Source organism: Mustela lutreola, chromosome 11 (assembly GCF_030435805.1).
Source record: "Mustela lutreola isolate mMusLut2 chromosome 11, mMusLut2.pri, whole genome shotgun sequence".
Taxonomy (NCBI): Eukaryota; Metazoa; Chordata; class Mammalia; order Carnivora; family Mustelidae; genus Mustela; species Mustela lutreola.
Window position 1 is genome coordinate 95,228,948 of NC_081300.1, and position 16,416 is coordinate 95,245,363.

Genomic DNA, 16,416 nt, shown 5'->3' on the forward strand with positions numbered 1-16,416 from the left:
CACCAGAGGCACCGGTGCCTGGCTTGTTTGTTGCTCGGTCAGCGACGGCCCACAGGAGGCCACGCAATGAGCGGTGGACGCCTCCGGGGCACCCGGGACAGTGCCAAGAGCCCTGGACTGTGTTCCAGTCCCAGCAACCCTCACTGACCCCTGTTGTCTTGGCCTCAGTTGCTTCGTGTGCAAAAGCCAGGAAGAACTGACCTTTATACTTCTGTTTTCACCGCCATACAACTCTTTCTTCAAACAGAAGCTTCGACAAGAGCCAAAAGCATAAATAAAAACAGGCAGCTCAGGTTGGAGGCGGCGGCGGGGAGGGGAGATGGCGCTCAGAACCCAGATCCGGATTCCAGGGATTTCCTTTTGAAAACCACTGGGTTAGGTCTTTTTTAGGTCCTCTTCCAGGACCGACACACTGATGTTTAGCCTCGTTCTCAAATACTCAGATCAGATCCCTTAAACGTGAACTTGGAAGAAGTCGGCGGGAGACGAGACCCCGAGGCTTGCCCCAGGGGTCACTGGGGACACTGGGGCCTGCCAGTCCTTTTCAGTCTGAGCTGGGAGATTAAGAATTAGCCCTCCATCTTCTCAAGTTCCCAGTCAGGTCTGCCACTGACGGCAAAGGAGAGCCGGGCCTAAGTGCCAGGTGTCTGAGCAGGAAGCTCAGGGAGGAGGCATGTGCCCCCCAGGGACAGAAGGGACAGACGAGCGCTAAGAATGGAATGTGGCCCTCCACGCTCTGGGGAGCAGCCATCCCTGGACCAGGTGACAGGGACAAGCTGCCCTTTGGATCCTGCAAAGGACCCAGCGCCCTGCAACTCTCGGGCTCCTGAAGTCAATGGGTTACAGGAGAAATTTTCCACATTGAGCAGTGCCTGGCATTCCTAAGTAGGCCAGCAGCTCAGCCCCCCTCCCTTCCTTTCTCCTCCCCCCATCTCATTGGTGCTCTGGGCTCACGGGCTACACACGCATCCAACAAATTCCAGCTGCAGAAATTAATCCGTGGCCCCATGGCCCTTGCTTTGAAGGCCGCATCCGTCAGCTCCAAGAACTGTGGGCTCAGAGCCGGGAAGAGGCTGCTGAAAGTCACCTTGAACGCTGATATAAGGCATACACGGGCGATGACCCCAAACTGCTGCTGAGCCCACTCTTTGGAGACTGTCCCCCACCATCCATCTCCGTCTTCCTCCAGTTTCTGGATTGGTTTTTTTATTCTGCTCCTTCTTTTTATTCTGCTACCCATTTCACAGAGGTAGTGTGAAATCACAAAAGCGCTGGCCACAGTTCAAAGCTCACTCCACTCTCTCGTAGCAGGGAGGCCTTGGGGATATACAGCCCCAAAGTTCCCTGGGTCTCCGTTTCCTCATCTCTAAGGTGGAGAAAAACCTTATCCCAGGTCTAGCCCTCAGTTTCCTCACTGTGCAACGAGATGCTTGCAAAGGTCGCTGGGTTCTCCCTAAGCACTGATATCTTCTGGCTCCGTACCGTTGAACCTTCAGAAATGGTCCCCAGGACACATCACGTGCCAGGATGTCCTCTGTGCCCTGGGTTCAAGACCCTGCCTGAAGCTCACAGACAGATGAGCAGAAGAAGACACAAACCCACACTAACAATGTGGGGTTAAACCCAGTCAGCCAAGAAAACCCAAAAGACATCCGGGCCAAAACCAAGAAAGAGCTCTAGATTATAGGACGCTAGGAGCCAGCCACAGTTCTGTGCAGAAGTTAAGAGAACAGCTCCGTGTCCAAACAGATATGGGCATAAATCTCAGCGATTCCACACCTAGCTCTCTGACTGTTGGACAAGTCACTCTGAGCCTCAATGTGACATTGATGGAATGGGGATTGCGAGAAACCCAGTTTTATACGGATCAGACAAAAGAATACGGGAGGGGTCCCCGGCTTACAAAATCTAAGCAGCTAATGTTCGTGATTCCAGTCTAAGGAGTTACCCCACAGGGGAGTGATTCCTATTACGTAAACAGGGGGCAGACGCAACTTCAGTTCCCCAAGGCCCAAACACAGTCAAGATTTTGATTTCAGAACACTGGCTTTGCAGGAAAAGGGAAATAGGACAAAAAACCAGTGAGTTGGGTGTTCATCTTAAAGAAAAAAAAAAAGAAAAAAAAGGATGAGACGCCTGGGTGGCTCAGTTGGTTGGACGACTGCCTTCGGCTCAGATCATGATCCTGGAGTCCCGGGATCGAGTCCCACATCGGACTCCCAGCTCCATGGGGAGTCTGCTTCTCCTTCTGACCTTCTCCTCGCTCATGCTCTCTCTCACTCTCTCTCTCTCAAGTAAATAAATAAAATCTTTAAAAAAAAAAAAAAGAGAGAGAGAAAAAAAAGGAAACACAACTGAACCCCTCTGGACCCCTCCTTCCTTCGAGCTCAGGAGCCTCAGCTCGCCTGACCTCCTGCACCCCCCGACCCCGCTTGCATCTCTGTTCTGCGAGGTGAATGCCTCCTGTCGATCCAGCCCGGATTTCTCTCCTGAGCTCCATTCAATGTGGCCAGAAAGGAGCCCATCCACACCACCCCCCACTTCCTCTGAGTTTGCATTACAAGCATCACTTTCTCCCAACCTCAGAAATTCAAACCACATTTGAATCTGAGATGCCATCTGCTGTCTGGGCAACTCGCAAGTCCCTTCTCTCCAGGCCTCATTTTTTACCACCTGTGAAAGGGGAAAGCAAGACTAGAGGAAATTGGGGCGCCTGGGTGGCTCAGTGGGTTAAGCCTCTGCCTTCGGCTCAGGTCATGATCTCAGGGTCCTGGGATCGAGCCCCGCGCATCGGGCTCTCTGCTCAGCAGGGAGTCTGCTTCCCTCTCTCTCTTCCTGCCTCTCTGCCTACTTATGATCTCTGTCAAATAAATAAATAAAATCTTAAAACAAACAAACAAACAAACAAACACTAGAGGAAGTCTAAGAACTTCTCTGGGGTTTACAATGTAAAATGTCTGTGATTTTAAACCAATTTTTAGAAAAGATCTGGAGGCGAGTCAGCTATGGTTGATTTGTAAGCAGTGGAGAATTTACTAAGCACCGCAGGTCAAGGGCACGCGCATGTCTGGTGAGCCTCCTTCACCAGACACAACACAGACACGGAGGAGGAGGAGAAAGTCAAGGAACAGAAGCATGAGGAAATGCCCAGAGCTGGGTTCAGATCCGAACTCGACCACCTGCCCTGTGGGTTGTCCTGTCTGAGCCTCGGATCCCCCACTGGGGTAGTGAACAGTCACACTTAATTTATATGATTACCATTGAGGACAAAATGAGGTCATATAGTAAACATACAGTAAAAGATAGGTGATGATTACTATAATTGATGAATAAATGAATAGTGAATGAGGCGATTTGTTGTGAAGATTCTTCAAGATAAGAGGCCAAAGAAAACATCAGTTCGCTTGGGTATCCTTGTTAGAGAGAAATACAGTAAAGAGGGGGCGCCTGGGTGGCTCAGTCCGTGAAGCATCTGCCTTCGGCTCAGGTCATGATCTTGGGGTCCTGGGATCGAGCCCCACATAAGGCTCCCTGCTCAACGGGACGTCTCCTTCTCCCTTTCCCTCTCCCCCTCCCCACAGCTCACGTACTCTGTCTCACTCGCTCTCAAATAAATACATAAAATCTTTAAAAAAAGAAATACGATAAAAAGAGACTATACAGGACACCATGGCTGTAAGCCATCGCTCAGCGACATAATGGTGGAGAGGGACTAGGGACCCAGCTCTTTATGGATATGTCCTCTTGGAAGGTTTAAAGCATCTTTAGAGGCAACTAGAATTCTTTCCCAGTCTCCCCATCGCCCCAGCTCCCAGCCCACAAACGTGAAAACACCCCAGGCTTCCTAAATGAATTATCTGGGGTTGAGAGTATTGGTTGTGGGATGAGGGGAGTTGCTTAGGGGACATTCACATTAGAGCATCCAGAAACAGACCCACACAATTGCAGTCACTGACTTATGCCAAAGACAACATTTTGGTGCCGTGAGGAGAGGGTGTTTTTCTTTTTTCTTTTTTTTAAAGATTTTATTTATTTCACAGAGAGAGAGACAGCTAGAGAGGGAACACAAGCAGGGGCAGAGGGAGAGACAGGCTTCCCGCTAAGTAGGGAGCCCAATGTGGGGGGTTCGATCCCAGGACTCTGGGATTATGACCTGATCCCAAGGCAGAGGCTTAATGACTGAGCCACCCAGGGGCCCCAGAGGGTGTTTTCTCAATAACTGTACTGGAATCAACTGGATTCTCAATCCCCATTACGTACCAAACACAAAAACCAATTCCAGATAAACTATAAATCTCAATGTGGAAGTTCAAACAAGAAAGCTTTTTTGAGAAACATCTTCTAACCCTGGAATGTCCAGACATTTCTTAAGATACAAAACAAGCACAAAGAAAAGACCCAAATGGCCTATGTTAAAACAAAGAACGTCTGTTCATTCAAAGACACCTTTGGGAGTGTGATAAGGCAACAAACCCAGAGAGTAAGAGGTGATTTTGGAACGTATTATCATATCCAGAACACATCAAGAAACTTTATGTTATGGGCTGAGCTGTGTCCCCTAAAATTTCTATGTTGAGGTCCTAACCTCCAGGACCTCCACATGTAATTATATTTGAGAACAGTCTTTAAAGAGGTAATTAAGTTAAGATAAGGTCTTTCGGGGTAGGCCCTAATCCGACAAGACTGATGTCTTTATAAAACGAGATTAGGTCACAGAAAGTGAGAGGGAAGACCATGGTGGAGACATAGGGCGACTACAGCCATCTACAAGCCAAGGAGAGAGGCCTTTGGAGAAAGCAACCCTACAAGACCTCCATCTTGGACTTCTAGCTCCAGAATTGTGAGCAAATAAACCTCTGCTGTCTAAATCATCCAGTCTGTGCTACTTTGTTGCAGCGGCCCTAGCCAGTAATTCATCTTACACTCAACAGAAGACAACCCAACAAAATAATGGAAAAAAGACTCGATCAGAGAGTTCACAAGAGTATATCCAACTAGCAAGCAAACATATGAACGGAGCTCAATTTCATGCGGAAAGAAAGGCAAGCTAAAACCACCATGCGATACACCAACACAGCAATGGGACTAAAACGAACAGGATGGAAACACCAACTCTCGGAGAGAATGTGGCTCAATCAGAACCAGACCCACGCCTGCGGGCAATGACTTGACGGTGTCCACTAAGACTGAACATATGCGCTCCCCTGTGACCCAGGCAATTCCACGCTCAGGCATATGCCCCACAGAAATGCATCCCTGTGTTCCCCAAAAGTCACGTTCTAGAGTGTTCACAGCAGCACGAGACATAGAAAACTGGCAGCTATCCGTGAGCCCATTAATAGCAGTGAATAAACACGTTGTGAAATAATCACATAACAGAAAACCACAGCAGTGAAAATAAACCATCTACAACTACACACAATAATCTGGAAGACTCGTAAACACCAAGGTGAGCAAAAGAAGCAGAAAGGACAAGAGGTCACCTGCCGGATTCTGCTGTCATATAACGCAGGAAAAGGCAAAAATCATCCACGCTGGTAGCAGTCAGGGTGACAGCAGAGGGCACAGACGGCATGGGAACATGGGGGTAGATTCTGGGGTGCCGGATACTGTAATATGTTCAGTTTGTTAAAATTAATCGCGCTGTATCATTACCATATGTGCACTTTTCTATATGTAAATTATACTTCAATAAAAAGCTTTTATTTTAAGTGTACAGTGTCCTAAAAATGGAAAGTGCCTCTTTTTTTTTTTTTTTTTTTTAAAGGCGAGGAGCTAAGAACGGAGACCAGGTGCCTGAATTCCCAGGAGGCATATAAATAGGGCTGATACAAAAAAGCCTGATGTTAGGGCATCAGAGGAGAATCTGGAGCCTCAGCCTCCATAGCTGGCCCCTTCTCGAATAGCTGCCTCCCAAGATTCGAGGCCTGGGGAGCGAGGCCTGGAAGACAGAGGCTGAGATCATATGCCGACCACATATGTGGTCCATTTCCATAAGAGGCACGTTTATGCCATCTAGCAACCCCGCAGTGCCACCCCTTCCCCGCTCCCAGATCACCTGCTTGTGCTGCAGCAGACCCGGGTTGTACTAAATCTGCCAGAGCCAATCCAGAGACCCTTGATGGAATCACTGGTAGATGTGGCGAGAGAGGCCCTGAGCTGGCAGGAAAGAAGTGGAGAGCTGCTGGCTCCCCATCTTTGCCAGCCCACGGGGAGAAGCTAGCCCAAGAATGAAGCAGAAAGTAGAAGCAAAAGAGTGAAGCAGAACAGAAAAATGAGAGTCAATCTCTCGAGATCTTGGAACACCTAGATCAAGAGGTTCCTGAAGGTCACACCCTACATTTATTATGTAAGCCGGTGAATTCTGTTTTGCTTAAGCCAGCTTGAGTTACATCTGCCATTTATTGTCACTACGAAGTACATGTCCTTTCACTGCTCCCCAGAAGCCCGTGTGCACTCTCAGAGACTAAAATGGGCATAGTAGGGAGGCCTTGATGGCTCAGTCAGTGAAGCATCTGCCTTCAGCTCAGGTCACGATCCCAGGATCCTGGGGTCGATCGAGCCCCACATTGGGCAGCAGGGAGTCTGCTTCTTCTCTGTCTCCCTTTGCGCCTCTCCCTGCTCGTGCTTGCTCTCTCTCTCTCTATCTATCTCAAATAAATAAATAAATAATCTTTTTAAAAATTAATTAATTAATTAATTAAATAAAATGGGCTTAATAACTCTCCATGCTAAGTGCACCCCTCCTGATGTCGGAACACAGTACACCTTCCAAACCACTTCAATACCCACTAATCCATTCCATCGTCACAGAAATGCCAAGCTAGACAGGGTGCAGGTATCACTACCCCCTTTTCCTTGCCATCCCAGACTTTTCGAGAACTGGCAAGGATGTCTGGACCATCTAATTGCGTCCTCTTGCTCCAACAACCAGAACAAAGGCACAAAGAAAGTAGCAGCAGCCAGCATACGACTAGAGTATAGTAAAACTTCGCAGAGCTTTTAAGTTCCTCAAAAGGGCCAAGAGCATCATGATGAAGACTCTGATATTGCCTGAACCTGACTTGAGAATCTGGCTTTCATCCCTACGCATCAAGGGAATCCCATCAGATCCGCATCCTGCCATATAAACAAGTAACATCGGGGACCATTCACCAAGTACCCATCAGCCAATGTAATGCGAAGCCTTCATTCAATCTCATCCTCTTTTGAGGTAGATTCTGCTACTAGCTCCATTTTGCAGATGTGAAAACTGAGGCTTAAAGTAAACGGCTTGCCCCAAATCGGTCAGCTGGCAGAACTAGGCCTCAGACGCAAACGCCCTGGGTAGGGCTGAGGCACTGAAAAGGGTTGTTGGTGCCAAGACTTAACTTTGGGGGTCCATCGTTCCATCTTCTGCACAGTGTTGGGAAGTCTGCCCCTTCTGCTCTGCTGTTCATCTCCTTCAGCTTTCTAGAATCCAGCTTTACCTAAGATTCCACCACCCACCATCACCAGCATCTCCTTCTAGCCCATGGGTCCTCCCTTCCGAGTACTTGGGGTCAATTACTCCAGCTGGATTATCTGACACAAGCCCTGGCCGGCCAGCGGTCTTCACCCACACGGCCACCCGAGTCGGCTCTTATGAAACTTAAATCGTATCACACCACTTCATCCCCACTAGGACGGGGATCCTCAAAAAGACAGGCAATAACGAGCTTTGGCGAGGATGTGGAGAAATCGGAGCCCTCGTACACTGCTAATGGGAATACAAAATGGCCAGCTGCTTTGAAAAAGTCTGGCAGTTCCTCAGGTTAAATATAGTTACCATATGACCCACTTACCCAGGTATGGACCCAAGAGAAAGGAAAACGTATGTCCACACAAAAAGTCGTACGCAAGTGCTCACGGCAGCCTTATTCCATCACACAAGAGATGGAAACAACCAAAACGCCCATCACCTGACGAACGGATAATCAAAACGGGGTGGATACACACACGTCCAGTGGAATCTTGTTCGTTCATAAAAGAGAACGAAGCCCTGGCCCCACTTGTCACATAGATGAACCTCAAAACCAAGAGGCTGAGGGAAAGAGGCCAGTCACAAAAGCCACACGGTGCGCGATTCCACTTACACGAGACGTCCAGAATAGACAAACCCACAGAGGCAAAAAGCATACCCCTGGTTGTCGGGGGTTGACTGTGTAGGTGACGCACGTTCTGAAATCCCATCGTGGTGACGGCCGCATGACACCGTACATGCACTCAGGGCGCTGAGCTGCACACTCTACAGTGGTTCAAGACAGAGCTTCCTGCTGTATGAATTTTATGTCAATTTAAAAAAAAATTTTTTCACCCTCTCCCAAAGAAAATGATCGGATAGCTTAGTGACCCCTGCTCCCTCCTTTAAAACTCCCCACTGGCTTGCCATCACACCAGGCATCCTCCCCAAATTCCCTGCCAGGGCCTCTAAGGCCCCACATGGCCCCAGCCCTGTGACCTCCTCCCTCTCCTTCTATTCACCCCCTTATTCCTACTCTCCCCCTACCTCCTGGCCTTCACCCTGGCCTGTCCCTCAATCTGGCACGTTCTTTCCCACAGCTGGCTTCTCATCAGTCAAGTCTCTGTCCAAATGTGTAAACACACACACACACACACACACACACGGTCCTCTCTGACCACCTCATTTGAAATACAGCTCCCAGGGGGTCCTGGGTTCCTCAACTGGTATCCTATTAAGCATCGGCTCCTGATTTTGGCTCAGGTCATGACCTCAAGGTAATGAGACAGAGCCCTGAGCAGGGCTCTGCACTGGGCACGGAGTCTGCTTGAGATTCTCTCTCTCTCTCTCTCCCTCTCCTTCTGCCCCTCCCCCAGCCACAGGAGCACACGTGCGCTCACGCTCTCTCTAAAAACACAAATAAATAAAAATTTAAAAATAAAATAAATACAGCTCCCATCAATATCCCATCAATATCCCATCAACAGCTCCATCCCGATATCCTGCTTTATCTCTTCACAGGCCTAATGACCTTCCAAAAAGATACAGACTTTTTTAAAAAAACTGTTTACATCTCTGTTGCCTTGTCACTCCAAGCAGGAGGAGAGGGATCTGGTCTGTCACGCCCACAGCTCTGAACGTGCCTGCCATGAAGGAGCTAATTGAGAAACACCTCCGGGAAGAATGGGTTTATCCAAGGACTTCCGTAACACCTGAAACGCCACCTGCTACCTGGTCAGGTGTCCGGACCCCTAAGGGATCAGCCACACTCTGCAGGTGCTCAGGGAGTTAACGAGCATTTTCCGGTTAGAGTGGCAAACCCCACCCTAGACTTGTCTAGAACCCCAAGGAAGCAGGAAAAATGATCCCGCCCCTGGAAGTCTGAAAGTCTTTCAGGGGTCACCAAGCACCCAGTGTTTACCCAGCAACCCACAAACAAACGCAAAGGAGAGATCTAAGATTGTGTTGCTGATGGAGGCGAGGGTCCAAACTGGCCTCATAAAACCGCGCACTGGCAAACACCCTTCCATACGGTTTCTCACGACTGTGCAATCTGACCTGTTCTCCAGAACGAGACGGTTGCAGCTCGCACCTGCTCCTGCCTCTTCCCACGGGGAACTTTCTTTTCAGGGGCAGTTAAAAATCTAAACAGGCGGGTGGTAGAGACCTCCTGCCCCTTGTCCTCCCTACTTTTGGCAGCTCTGAGCTGCTCACACAGCAAGCGACTTACCCACTAGGAGTTTGACATCTCGGACTGTGAAATCGGGGTCAGGCATCCTGGAAAAAGAGGAGTACAGGCGTTTGCTGAGAGGCCAGAGACAAAAGAGTTCGACCCAACTCTGGGGGCCGGGGAAGGCCATTTTCCAAGAGGGTTTTCGCTCTTCCTTGCTCTCAGTTTGGGAACCCAAAATGACAACATCCAGAGGGAGAGTGATAGACTAGTCAATGTCCCAAGGGAGGGTCACTCTCCAACCCCTGAGCCTTTTCCTCATCCCGGTAGGCAAGCCAACCCCCTCACTCTCCCCGATATGAACTTAACACTGCTGCAGAAAAGATGTGACACCACCGTCCACCCCACTCTTCAGGGGAAGACTGAACTGTGGTGTCAAGGGTAAGTCCCAGAGCTGGGCATTCAAACACCTGCATTCTTTTAGGGTGGGCAGCTCTGTGTCTCTTCTTCTAGCAAACACTCGCCATAAAAGGAATTGTATGGAGGGCTGCAGAGATCCCTTTAAGCTCAAAGGGAAAAAAAAAAAAAAAAAAAGACACACATCATTCCAATTCCAAGGATCTGGTAACACTGGCTAGAAGGACGGTGATGACCTTCACTATTAATTAACAGTGATGTCAAAGGCTTGATTTCTACCCGAGGAACGAGACTCTTGAGCAAGCCTGGCAGGAGAGGCTGGAGAGGAGGCAAGCTGGATGATCCCAGCCCGCTCCTCTCCACCCCTGCCCAAGGGGCGGAAACCTGTTCTTCCAGCCTCCCTCCCGGATCTCTCCCCCACCCCACCTGGAGCTCTGACAGATCTCTAAGAGAATGTAAACCAAACAAGACACAGTGGGGGAGGCAGGTGCTGGGGCAGGCAGAGAAACAGGAGACTTGGAGCCTAGCATCCTAGAACAGGCCCTCTACAGAAAAGAACCAATCTCCCACACCGTGGGAGTCTTGAGTAGAAAAATATGTTTTTAGGGGTCCTGCCTCTGGGCTTAGTGACTGGCCAATCCCTTCACAGCTCAGGCCCTGCCTCAGTTTCCTAACTTGGGAGGGGGACACAATTCTCCTTAGGAACCCACTGCATGTAACTGGGGCGGGTCAGGGGGGAAAAGTCAGCACCGTTTAAGTACCCTCTGTCCTCTCTGCCCAAATTCTCTGAAAAAGACCCATCGTTGGAGAGCTTTTCCCCTTGGTCAGGCCTGGAACAAAGAGATACTCTCCCCATACAATAAAGAAAGATCCTTCTCTGTGATCATGCAAGGTGGGGAGAACAAAATCTACCAGGGAGAGAGACATGGGAAGACACAATTTGTTTCGCCAACTTACTTAATCCCCAGTCCATCCTTTTCTCGAAATATCAGGGGAACCCTGAGAGCTTCTCTCTGCACGTATTCATAGTTGAAATCTGTTTGGATATTGGAATGAAAACAGCTTGGTTAAGTCAGGAAGGAGCAGATGAGCCATGAACGATCGGTCGGAGGGAAGAACATGGGTTATACGGTTCTACCAGGCTCCCTCGCTAGGGCAAGCGATCCCCGTCCAATGACAAGGAAACGGAGCAGGCCTAGCCCTTGCCAACTATCAGCTCCTCTGCCTACTCAGTCATTCCCCGCATGCCCCACGGGTCAGAACTTGTCAATGAACAGCCCAAGGCCAGGGAGGCTGGGGAGGGAGACTCACGAAAGGGCCCCACACAGAAAAGGCCCCAGCCATCGCTGAGAAAGACGGACAGAGAGAATGCACCCCAAGCTGAGCTCAGAAAGTAAAGGCAGTGCAAAATCCAAGAATGCCACCTGGGAGGATCTGAAGCCCCAGAGAGGGGGCTGAGAAGAGGGTTCTCATTGTAGCTGAGCATCGGGGAAGATCTTATTGTAATATCCTGCATAGTGAAGGGGAGGGGGGGGAAGCTGGTTTCCCTGGAAACTGTGTATTTGGTGCCAAAATAACTAGAGAACTGGGCACAGCTTTGTTGTCTTAATAGTGTAATTCTGCTCCAGCTACTGCCATCCTTGTCTTCACCGGGGAACAGACCCGGACGCTCCCCCCAGGTGAAGACAGGGTGAAGGGGACACAGTGAGGCCCAAAGCCAATTCACAAGGTAGTGCTCCCCGTCTGGGGCTTGTCTAGCATAGACCCCCAAAGCCCTTATCGAAAGCCCTGAAGAGCGGAGGAGGCCTTCGTTTCGATGTTCCTCGAGTTCCAAAACCAGGGGATCTGACCCAACCTTACCCCAAAATATGGAATGGAGGGAGGCTGATAAACCATCACATCCCCAGATCCTCAGGTGACCCAAAGCAATCCCCACGGACACAAGCCCTCCCTGGCAGGTCAGAGGAGAGACAGGAGAGACCACAGGCCACGGGAGCCCCTGCCCCAGGGAAACGGTTCATCAGGGCAGGGCAGCTCGGTGGGGGAGGAGGCCAAGGAGACTCTACTCAGAGCAGAGGAAGAGAACAAAACCAACGCTGGGGAAAGCCCTGACCTTAGCAGCTCAGATCCCCAGGGGCTCACAGTGAATGGGGATTCCTAAGGATTTAAAGGCAGAGAAGTTTAAGAAGCTTCTATTTTGAATCGCGGCTAAGGGCTCCTTCTGTTCCTAGCTCCTCCCTCCAAGTTTTGGGGCCAGATCTGAATTAACTACCAAATCGCTAGGGCCCTCTCCTTTGAAAAGAGCCTGGACAGAAGATTTAAAGGCTCTCCCTAGCTGGAAGCCACCCCCCACGCACCCACACCCATACCCAAAGCCCGCCCCCCACCCCCACTCTCCTCAGCTTCAACTTCCTCAAATGAGCTTGAGAAAACACTCTGATCTTGGGTTGAGAATTCCTCACCAATGACTAGGAAGAGTTTGCATGTTGTTTTCTCATAGGATCCACCAAACTCAGTAAAATGGGAAGGAAACCAAAGGAATTAAAATCCCATTTGCGCTAAGGAAATTTAAATGCAGTTGAGACTAGCACCCCCACCACCACCCTCTGCTGTCAAGGTGCAACGCTCTTCGGACCTGGCCTGGCGGGCTGGAAGAAATGTCTTGCTCCCTCCCCCAACGCCTACCCCCCTACCCCTGAAGCACTGCACCCCAGGAAGCAGTGGGCACAAAAGAGAAACTTCAAAAATGCAAAGCCAGGAGGACTGTCTCTTCTGGGGGCTAACCTTCAGCTCCAGGCACTCAACCAGAACCTGGAGGGGAAAGCACTGTCCCTGTTGTCAACTGAGGGAGTCAGGGGAGTCAATGAAATGAAAACGGTGTATTATAAAGGAAACCTGAATATCTAAGAGGAGGAAAAAAAAAAAACAAAAAACAAAAAAACAAAAAGCAACTTAGAAACCCCAGAGAGCCCAGGGAAATACCTAGGTAGGCAGGGGCATCTCCAAAACCCCAACCCCACAGGCAGAACCACAGGTCACATGGGGCCTCTGGAGGCCTCAGACCCAAGCCAGAGCATCACCCCAACATTGGCAGGACAGCACCAGACACCTTCCTAATACTAGGGTCAGGGAGAAACTCAGGTCCTGAAGGTCTCAGGCTGGGATGGGTCCCCCAGACCACAGAGGTTTCCCCCAACTTCTCTAAACTGGTAGGGCCTATAAGGGACAGTGCTCTCAAGGTCTCAGGCTGAAAAGAGACTTTGTTCCCCAGAGGGGTACCCCCATTTTCACTTCAAACCACAGGGGTCAGGGATCTCAGCCACAAGTCTAAGGGAGTAAAACTCTACTTATCCCCAGTCCCTACTTCAAACTGTCAAGGCTGGAGGGTCAGAGGCCTCAGGCATAAGTGGGGGCACCGGCCAAGAGCTCTCAAACTCATCCAGCCCCTGCTCAAATCTGGCAGAAACCAGAAGGTTACAGGGTTCCGCAGACCCCAGGGGCTGAGGAGGCATCATTCAGGGACCCCAGCATCCCCAGCACCAGGTCCTAACTGGCAGGGCCTGAGATGGGACAGGGTTCGGGAGGCTTCAGGCCTAGGGGGGTCCTCATCCCAAAGCCCCAGGGGCACCTGAGCCCCTCTCCCAGTCAGGCAGCCGCACCTCATCCAGCACAAGGAGCCGGGCTGGCTCCGGGAGGGGTAGAATGCGGCGCACCCGCCCTCCCTCCGTCCACCCGTCAGTCCCCAGGTCCCTCGGACCGCTGGTCCCCTGGCTCTGCCCACCCTGCGGCCGACTGTGGGCGCCGGCCGGGTCTAGGCCCACGCCCGGCCCCCGTTCCCGCCTGCCTCCTCCTTCGCCACCCCACCCCACCCCCCCAGTGCTCGGCCTCGTTTCGTCACCGGATCCCCTGGAATGGGGGACGCGGGCGCGAAATACGAACCCAGCCACCGGCAGCTCCCTCCCCACGTGCGCTCGGCCCGCGGCGCGGAGGGCGGCCCGAGGAGGGGGCGCCTCACCTTTGCCCTCCATGGCGTGCACGAAGTCCCCCTGGTACAGCTGACTGCGCAGCTTCTCCTCCAGGCTGAAGCCGCGGACGCTGACGATCTCCTCCACGTCCGACAAGTCCTCGTTCTCGTCGTATCTCTGGCGGTCAATCGGACGCTGCGGGGACCCAAACCAGAGAGCCCGAGGCATTATTGGGGGAACTGGGGGTCGCCTCTTACCCTAGGCCCAGCTCAAGCAGGTGCAGGAGTTGCGCGCCCCCCGCACCCCACCACTGCGACCCGAGCAACTTTGCGCAAATGCCAAAGATGCTGAGAATCAGGATAACGAGAGGGGCCCGCACCCCGGGGTCCGGCCGTGTCCTACGCAGGACACTCCCCTCCTGCATCTTTGGAGGCCGTGGAAAGGACATCTGGGGGGCTCTCCCTGCCCCACCCCACCCCCGATAGGTGTTGAGTTTTGCCCACTCGGCCGGGAGCCTGGTTATGTAACCCGCGAAAGGGGCTCCGCTCACGGGCTGGCGGGGCATTTGTAGGCCCCGGGAGGAGCCGCCGCAGCGCCCTGCTCGGCGCTAACAGTAGCCCCGGCGGCCGCCGCGGCAGAGCCGGGAAGCCGGAACCGGGGGCCGGCGGCATTTCTAAGACTGGAGCCGCCCCCGAGCTACTCGGGAAGCTGGAAAGCTGAAATGGAAGGGCTGAGACCCCAGCCGCCCCCGCCGACCGCCCGCCAGTGCTAGAAGAAGAGGTGGAGGGGGAGGTCGGGGCTTGGGAGGGGGAGAGACAGACGGCCCGCCACAAAGCTCCCATCGGAGACCCCAAAACGCACCAGCAGCTGCCTCATCTCCCCACAAGCGCGCGCGCACACTCACTTCCTAAGGAGACTCCCCCACCACTCCCCGCATCCCCTGCCTCCTCCCTCAACCGCCCAGCGCCGGGCCCTGCAGCCCCCCAGATTCCGGGCGAACCCCGAGCCCGCTCAGCCTCTCTCCACGCCTTTCCCCGCTACCACCTCCCCACTCAAGTGTCTGAGACTCTGAGCCTCACAAGGGACTGGAGGAGTAAGCTGCTTGCTTCCTTTTGCATGCAATTTATTATATTTTTTCCGGTCCTCTTGCAAAATACAGAAAAGGAAAGAAAAGGCAGCAAGAAACAACAACAACAACAACAAAAAAAAAAAAAAAAAAAAAAAAAAAAAAGATCTATCATTACCAGATACAGATTTGGGAAAAAAAAAAAAAAAAAAAAGCTACACACCAATCTTCTTCCAGAGTCTTTCTCTGCCTCCATTTTTTTAGGAGAGTTCACCAATTAATTGTCAACACTCCTGCCCCCTGCATTTTGGCGGAGGGGGAAAGGAGGGAAGACCAAAGAAAACAAACCAAAAAATAAATAAATAAAGCAAGCCACAGCCGAGATCTACAAAGTTTTGCACCAACACTTAAGCAGATCCGTTTGCAAAGTCCTAGGAAACCATTTTCAGCAGTTGTGGGGGGGGAGGCGTCGACGTCATAATCCCCGGAACGTAAACATTGTTGCCGATCGCGCTCTGAGCCCGCGGCCGGGCTAGTGGAGGGGGCACTCGGCCCGGCATAGGGGGGGCGGGGGCGGCTGCCGGAGGAGGTGTGGGGCGGGGAGGGCGCCCGGGAGGCACCGGGCGCCGTTAGCGCCCTGGCATCGCTGTTTTGTTGTTGGGTCACGAGTGCGCCTTGCACGCAGGCGCCGCCGCCGCCCGGGAGTTGTGTGCAGAGCTGACTTTTGGAGGGCTGAGTTGCAGGCGGCGGGCGCATCCCGGAGATGGCGGGGCAGGGAGGGAGGGAAGGAGGAGGGGGTGGGGAGGGAGGTGCAGATTTGCACGGCTGGCCTCAGCGGGAGGCGCGGAAATGCAAGCCGAGCTTGCTGGCTAGAAAGCCCCCGAGGGCTGGCACCCCCCAAAAACGACCCCCCACCTTCATCCCTGCCCCCATTGCCCACGGTCCCCACGGGCCACCCCTCTTCCTCTTCCTTCATCCACCCCACCCCTTTACCTACGTGGCCGACCCAAATTCAAAGCGCTTTGTATATGTAATTTTTTTTTCTGCTGCATGTCTTGTTTTTGGGTGCGGGGGGGCAGGGAGCGATCCTCTCCAGACCCCCATATGAAGACCTGCCATATGGAGGAGGCATCTGGGGGCTCAGGAAGAATTTAGCGCAGCTCCATACCTGTACGGACTGCATAACTTTTAAACTCCCGGACTCAAAGATAATGGACCCACACAAACGCAGGTACAGGAAATACATCCAGACCAGAGCCTTTTCCGAGCCGAGCTGACCGGAAGACGTTGCCTTTCATTCATTCATCCTGCGGGCGTC

The 16,416-nt window shown here is 52.0% G+C and overlaps 1 protein-coding gene across 6 annotated transcripts in view; it reads right to left on the reverse strand.

The window, feature by feature from the left end:
• KDM2B (lysine demethylase 2B) overlaps positions 1-16,382 on the reverse strand; it is a 123,155-nt gene extending 106,773 nt beyond the window's left edge. For 2 of the 6 annotated variants that reach the window (XM_059140433.1, XM_059140432.1), the window contains exons 1-4: positions 16,267-16,382; positions 14,083-14,227; positions 11,025-11,103; positions 9,711-9,757 (exon numbers count right to left, since the gene is read on the reverse strand). In XM_059140433.1, the coding sequence (XP_058996416.1) occupies positions 9,711-9,757; positions 11,025-11,103; positions 14,083-14,227; positions 16,267-16,344 (349 nt within the window). In that variant the 5' untranslated portion in view covers positions 16,345-16,382. Of the gene's footprint in view, positions 1-9,710; positions 9,758-11,024; positions 11,104-14,082; positions 14,228-14,893; positions 15,003-15,321; positions 15,498-16,266 lie in introns of those variants that run through there. The other 4 variants (XM_059140435.1, XM_059140434.1, XM_059140436.1 and 1 more) reach the window with 3 other exon arrangements.
• Positions 16,383-16,416: the final 34 nt, after the last annotated feature.